The following is a 7,081-nucleotide window of genomic DNA, read 5'->3' on the forward strand; positions in this document are numbered from 1 at the left end:
CAGAGAAACCCTGTCTCGAAAAACAAAAAAAAAACAAAAAACAAAAAAAAAAAAGAAATTTCCTTCTCTGTTGATTGGCACCTGTGGAACAGATTTGAGCTCTTAGAATTCTCCAGCCTCCGCTCAGACCCCCTTCTTCCTCAGGATCATCTTCTCCACTCCCCTGGCCATCATTGCCTACTTCCTCATCTGGTTCGTGCCTGACTTCCCACTAGGGATGGAAAGGTCGCATGGGTTCCTTTGGTACCTGCTTTTCTACTGCCTCTTTGAGACCCTGGTCACGGTGAGTGTGGGTAACTTGGTGAGGGGCAGGAGTCAAGGGTGAGCCGTGGGGCCTCTGCGTGTCTCTCCATCCTTCTAACTGGCCGAGAGCTTCTCTTCTACAACAGTGTTTCCACGTTCCCTACTCAGCCCTCACCATGTTCATCAGCACAGATCAGAGTGAGCGCGACTCCGCCACAGCCTACAGTAAGTCCCTTCCCCATCAGCTTGGCCCTGCCCACGGGGGGGGGGGGGGGCTGGACCGCTCTGCTCCTAGCCTACCACCACAGACACCTTGTACTTTGTGGGCCCAGCTCTTTGCTCTACTCATGTGTGTGCCTGGGAAGGTGGGGGAGGCAAACCCCCCTCCTGCCCTCCCTTGTCTCTTCGATGCCGGGGATTGATCCCAGAGCCTTGTCTCTCCTAAGCAGTCACTTAACCGTTGAATTATATCCCTCAGCCTATGAAAGCATATTAAAAATATTTCAATCCCTTTATTGCTCAAGTGAGACTCAGAGGGATACAGGGACTGTTCTCAAGGTTACACAGAGAAAGGCCATGAATGTAGATTGAAATGTCATCACCCTGTCCCCTAGCCCAATTGACCTGGAGCCAACAGTGATTCCCACCTGACCTTCTTTCCTGGGCCCACGGGCCTTGAAGCACATCCAAAAAGACCCTTTTCTTGTCTAGGGATGACGGTGGAGGTGCTGGGTACAGTGATAGGCACCGCGATCCAAGGACAAATTGTGGGCCAAGCCAAAGCACCTTGCCTTCAGGACCAGAACGACTCTGAAGTGGCCTTAGAGGCTGTCAATCGCACACAGAGCACTGGCTCCCTCAAAGAAACGGTGAGGCTCCAGCTTGGGCAGGGCTTTGTTGGGGAAGAACAAATGGGGCGCTTTGCCGTTACCCTAAAAGTAGTAATAGAGCTGGTGTTCACTAATTTGTGGGCATGTGGTTAATATAAATAATAGTATGTACATATACCCACTTTATAGACAAGGAAAGTGAAGCCTGGGAGGCTGAGTAACTCGTCTGGGGTCCCAGCGAGTTGCAGAGATGGGGGGAAGACTTGGGCTGTGGGCTCACACACTACGTAGTCTGGCCGTGTAACGTTTTGTATACTTGGACTTAGCCCAGCCTTGGGAAGCAGCAGCAGGTCCAGGATGACCCCCCCCCCGGTCCACAGATGGAGACAGTGAGGCCCCCACAGGAGAAAGGCCTGGCCTGAGATCGTGGAGTGGGGCTGCTGGGCTGAGATCAGACTGACCCTGTCTCTGTATGTCATAGCAAAATGCATACCTGCTGGCAGCAGGGATCATTGCCTCCGTCTACGTCATCTGCGCCGTCATTCTGGTTCTAGGCGTGCGGGAGCAGAGAGGTGAGACACATCCTGCGGAGGGTTCAGCCCGCAGCCCAGGGAGCAGTGGTCCCCTTCTGCCTGGTCTTCAGGCTTTGGGAGGGACTTCTGCTTCCTCCTCAATATCCTTTCTGATCCCTAGAGCCCTATGAGGCCCAGCAGGCCGAGTCGATGCCCTTCTTTCAGGGCCTCCGGCTGGTCATGAGCCACGGCCCCTACGTCAAGCTCATCGCGGGCTTTCTCTTCACTTCCCTGGCGTTCATGGTGAGTGGGGCCTGAGATGCTCATCCTGAGAGGAGGTCTAATTGGATGGGGTTGGAGAGGATTTGGATTGGGGTGAGGCTGAGGGGCAGGCAGGAAGGAGTGGGACACATCGAGGTCTCTGGAATCCCCAAGTCACCTTCTACCTTCCATTTCCTTGTCCTGACCCTTTCCCCAGCTGGTGGAGGGCAACTTTGCCTTGTTCTGCACCTATACCTTGGGCTTCCGAAATGAGTTCCAGAACCTCCTCCTGGCCATCATGGTGCGTACAGGGCGTATGGTACTGATGAATGGGTCTTTGGACAGTTGGAGGTTACTTTTAGGCTGCTCCCTAGTCATGATGGGATGAGGGGGCTTTCCCCGGACCTCACCTACAATCGCTTAGAGATGGTTATAAAAGGAGGATTTGATTCTGAATGGTTATGGTGCCCAGTACAGCAAAAACAAGGATGCCAGCAACTTAGTGCAGCTTTGTGTTCGTATTTATGAACAGCCGGGAGGATGGCTTGCTCTCGGCTCCCCCAGGAAGCCGTCTGACATGCCCGTCAACTTCCTCACTGCCAGTGGCTGACCTGGGAGCATCTTTGGGGGCCTCTGCAGCAATAAACCACCTGCCTCACCTTTTCTGTCACTCACAGCTCTCGGCCACATTCACCATTCCCATCTGGCAGTGGTTCCTAACCCGGTTTGGCAAGAAGACAGCTGTCTATGTTGGGATCTCAGTGAGTGGGGCTCAAGGGGTAGAGTTTGGGTTGGGTTAGGTGGTGGTGGGGTTACATACGGGAGCCTCCTAGGTAACCCATCTTCCTCATTCTCTGTTGCAGTCAGCAGTTCCTTTTCTCATCTTGGTGGCCCTTATGAAGAGCAATCTAATTGTCACTTACGTGGTGGCCATAGCAGCTGGTGTCAGCGTAGCGGCTGCCTTCTTGCTACCCTGGTAGGTATATACAGGCTCATAGAGTTTATTCCCCAGCATACTGGGGATTGTGCTCTGCTGGCTTCTCCCCCTGCTCTTCTATGGGTCTGGGATGAGGCGGGTTTGCAAGTTCCCAGAAGGCAGTTCCTTCTCATGGCCACGGATACCATACGGGCTAGCGGCTAGGTGGCGGTCACTCATGTCTGCCACCTCTCACTCGGCGTAGGTCCATGCTGCCTGACGTCATCGATGACTTCCACCTGAAGCACCCTCACTCCCCTGGCACCGAGCCCATCTTCTTTTCCTTCTATGTCTTCTTCACCAAGTTCGCCTCTGGAGTCTCCCTTGGTGTCTCTACCCTCAGTCTTGAGTGAGTGGCCTGTGAGTTTTGGGCAAGATTGGGGACAGGGTCAAGGTCCAGGCACTCCATCCTCACCATTCTTTGCCCTCTGGGTCCCACAGCTTTGCCAAGTACAAGAAGCAGGGCTGCTCCCAGCCAGAACAGGTCAAGTTTACACTGAAGATGCTGGTGACGATGGCTCCCATCATCCTCATCCTCCTGGGCTTGCTGCTCTTCAAGATGTACCCCATCGATGAGGAGAAACAGCGACAGAATAAGAAAGCTCTACAGGCTCTACGGTGAGGGCTGGAGAATGTGTGTGTGTGTGTGTGCACGTGCATGTGTGTGTGTGCACGTGCATGTGTGTGTGTGCACGTGCATGTGTGTGTGCGTGTATGTGCGTGTGTGTGTGCACGTGCCAGTCTAAGTTCTCAACTTGTGCCACTGATGGCTGGGTCCAGATCATTCTTAATTACACGCTAGGTACTACACTGACTGCCTTTGTATGTAGTTACTCCACAGGCAACACTTTCTGAATGCCAGCATTGTGTTAGGAAAACCCAAATCAAACCAAAACAAACAGAAAAAAGCCAGGCCTGGTGACACACGCCTTTAATTCCAGAACTCTAGGTAGCAGAGGCAGGTGGATCTTTGTGAGTTTGAGGCTAGCCTGGTCTACGTAGCGAGTTCCAGGACAGCCAGGGCTATGTAGAGAGACCCCGTCTCTCAAACCAAACAAAACTTCCTGTCTTGAAGGAGCTTGTGTTTAGTGTGTGCTTCCAGACCCCATCCTTACCCACCACCTTCTAACAAACCCATTCCTAGGCAGCTGAGTTGATTTGTTTGCTTTGAGGCAGGGTTTCATTTACTTAGCTCAGGCTGGCATCAAACTAGTTGTGTTGCCAAGGCTAACCTGGCCCTGCCTTCTAGGTGCTGATACGACAGCCACTCCCATGGCAAGATTCTTACGATTCCTATCCTGCAGATGAAGGGAATTGAAGTTGAGCCAGGAAATGTGGATAAGGCTTTGAGCCCTGCCCTGTGTTCTAGTTGCAGCCTGTACTCTGGTGCCCTCCTGGCATACACAGGCCCTCCAGTGTGGCCAGAAGTGATAGGGCAAGGTGGAGTGACTCATGCCACCATGCCAGCCAGCCAGAGCCACTGGCTCTCTGAGGTCTGCCGTGCCCTTCGCTCGGCAGGAAGAGCCACCAGAAGTTTCCAGGCCCGCGGTGGGAATGAGGAAACTCCTGGGTGTACACAAGACCGACAGCTGACTTGGACTCCAGGGCCAAGATTCCTAAGGCGGGTGGCAGCAGAGGAGGGTCAAAACGCTTGGCCTGACCTGTCTTTTCTGTTGCAGAGACGAAGCCAGTAGCTCAGGTTGCTCTGACACAGACTCCACAGAGCTGGCCAGCATTCTCTAGGACCTGCCACACGTCACCTGAAGCTACCACACAAAGGACCGGGGCACCAGGCAGCATGAGGCACGGGATCTTTTTGTCCTCACACTGAGCAGCTGTTCTTCCTGTGTCAAGACAGGGACCAAGGACTGGATGGAGGGTGAGCGGCCCAGCACATCTGTGCTCACTGCAGGGCTGGTCGCTCTGTAACCTCCTCACCGCCTGCCCACAGGGCCAAGCCCAAGGGCTGCAACTGTGAATATGTCAAGGACTGACTGGGCCTAGCTCAGAACACTAATGTAGAAACGTTTTATACAGAGACTAATTAATAACTTAATGACTATGTACATAGTGATGTGTGTATGTATATGTCTGTGAGCTATTAATGTTATTAATTTTCATAAAAACTGGACAACAAAACTGCCTGCTTCTATCTCCTTTCTTAACCATCCATGGAGCCCTTTGTTGTGACCCAGATAGTCCGTGGGCTCACAAAGCCACAGGTGCCAGGGAAATGGGACAGTGCGCCTGAGGGCATGATAGCAGCCTTGACTGACATTTACTCTGTCCCAGGTGCCTTGTGCTGGCTTGGCACACAGTTCATTGTGATCTCATTGGACCTGTGGAGCCCTTGTGTCGTGGCAGGACTAGTCCCTGTCTTAAAGATCAAAGATGAAAACCCAAGCTCTCGCATTGAAAGGGATGTGGCTAAAGTCACATGGCGAAGAATGATGTCGGTGGTGCTCCGTGTCATCTCTGGGAGCCTCTGAGCACTGTAGCCACTGCTCCCTGTGTCCCCATGTGTGAGAAATTATGTGTGTCTGTCACCATATGTATACCCAAGCCTGTGGGGCTAGGTGTATTAGTTGTGGGTCTGTAGTGTCCCTGAAGACTTCCCATAACTGTTGTCAGTAATGTTGAAGGTGGACACTATTTGTGTCCAGGTGTGGGTGTTGGGTAGTGGTGAGTCTGGTGGGGGAAGGCCTGTAACATTCCCACTGTAGCCAATTCGAGTTACTCTTGTAAGTTCCTGAGAAATTAATAGTTGGCTCTTAACAAGTCCACAAGGGTCACCCTACCATACCATTGGGTTGCACACACCCAAGTCAGGCTCTGAAAACACGGGAGTAAAGCTGGCGGGACCAGGAGTGACCCTGAGGGAAGTGTTGGGATTGATTTGTCCTTGTTTATTTATTTATTTATTTATTTATTTATTTATTTATTTATTTATTATTTGGTTTTTCGAGACAGGGTTTCTCTGTGGCTTTGGAGCCTGTCCTGGAACTAGCTCTTGTAGACCAGGCTGGCCTCGAACTCACAGAGATCCTCCTGCCTCTGCCTCCCGAGTGCTGGGATTAAAGGCGTGTGTCACCACCGCCCGGCTTTTTATTTATTTATTTATATATTTATTTTGGTTTTTCAAGACAGGGTTTCTCTGTGGTTTTGGAGCCTGTCCTGGAATGATTTGTCCTTGGATTCAGGGTCTGTGGTTATGGATAAACATGATAATTTTCGTAAAGTGCTTATTTCTTTTTCTTTTCTTTTGGTTTTTCAAAACAGGGTTTCTCTGAAGCTTTGGAGCCTGTCCTGGAACTAGCTCTTGTAGACCAGGCTGGCCTCGAACTCACAGAGATCCTCCTGCCTCTGCCTCCCGAGTGCTGGGATTAAAGGTGTGCGCCACCACCGCCAGGCTTCATAAAGTGTTTCTACTAGGCCCTGTTATGTTATACGTGTTCATACATGCTAATTCATTTAGTCAGGAGTTCCCGACAAGGAAGGTGTTGCTATTATCCTGGTTTTACGATAAGGAAGCCAAGGCCTGGGGAAGCTAAATGATTGACAAAGGTCATCAGTAAATGGGTGGGTTGATTTAAGTCCACTGTTTGGCTGTAGGCCCCAATGTCTGTCACCAGTCACTTCACCGGTGACGAGTTTGATTCTACTAGGCCAATCCCACGGCCTTTAAAATAGCTGCCATCTTCAGAGGCTCCCTAACAAGACAGGAGCCACAGGAGCAACTGTGTACTGAGGGATTTTTCTCCCTCCCCCGCTGCTCAGGGATTTTTATAATGTTTGCTCAGACCCACTCCTGTTTTCTCTTCCCTCGATTCTACCCAGTAGCCACTAAGGCTTGTCTGTCTCTATTTTATTTGTTTGTTTGTTTATTTATTTATTTATGGTGCCCCTGGGCATCAAACTCAGGACTTTGCTCAAGCTAGCGAATGCCCTGCCACTGAACCACACCCATAGCCTAAGGCTTATCTTTAAAACACTAGCAATAATAATAGCTACAATTATTACCTGGGGCCGTGCCAATAGTTCAGCAGTAGAGTTCTTGAAGTCCCGTGTTCAGTCACCAGCGCTGCAAACCGAAAACCACAAAAATGATTTGTGTAGCCGGGCGGTGGTGGCACACGCCTTTAATCCCAGCACTTGGGAGGCAGAGGCAGGCAGATCTCTGGGAGTTCGAGACCAGCCTGGTCTACAAGAGCTAGTTCCAGGACAGGCTCCAAAACCACAGAGAAACCCTGTCTCGAAAA

The 7,081-nt window shown here is 51.2% G+C and overlaps 1 protein-coding gene across 4 annotated transcripts in view; it reads left to right on the plus strand.

Moving 5' to 3' along the window:
* Positions 1 to 4,948, plus strand: part of Mfsd2a (major facilitator superfamily domain containing 2A) — a 15,592-nt gene extending 10,644 nt beyond the window's left edge. For 3 of the 4 annotated variants that reach the window (XM_013348331.2, XM_026782321.1, XM_026782322.1), the window contains exons 4-14: positions 145 to 283; positions 390 to 468; positions 955 to 1,112; positions 1,555 to 1,645; positions 1,767 to 1,888; positions 2,064 to 2,147; positions 2,524 to 2,607; positions 2,710 to 2,822; positions 3,028 to 3,171; positions 3,264 to 3,440; positions 4,502 to 4,667. In XM_013348331.2, coding sequence (XP_013203785.1) covers positions 145 to 283; positions 390 to 468; positions 955 to 1,112; positions 1,555 to 1,645; positions 1,767 to 1,888; positions 2,064 to 2,147; positions 2,524 to 2,607; positions 2,710 to 2,822; positions 3,028 to 3,171; positions 3,264 to 3,440; positions 4,502 to 4,565 — 1,255 coding nt within the window. In that variant the 3' untranslated portion in view covers positions 4,566 to 4,667. Of the gene's footprint in view, positions 1 to 144; positions 284 to 389; positions 469 to 954; positions 1,113 to 1,554; positions 1,646 to 1,766; positions 1,889 to 2,063; positions 2,148 to 2,523; positions 2,608 to 2,709; positions 2,823 to 3,027; positions 3,172 to 3,263; positions 3,441 to 4,501 lie in introns of all 4 variants that reach the window. The other variant, XM_005353304.2, reaches the window with a different exon arrangement.
* Positions 4,949 to 7,081: the final 2,133 nt, after the last annotated feature.

This window comes from Microtus ochrogaster, chromosome 10, assembly GCF_000317375.1.
Source record: "Microtus ochrogaster isolate Prairie Vole_2 chromosome 10, MicOch1.0, whole genome shotgun sequence".
Lineage (NCBI taxonomy): Eukaryota > Metazoa > Chordata > Mammalia > Rodentia > Cricetidae > Microtus > Microtus ochrogaster.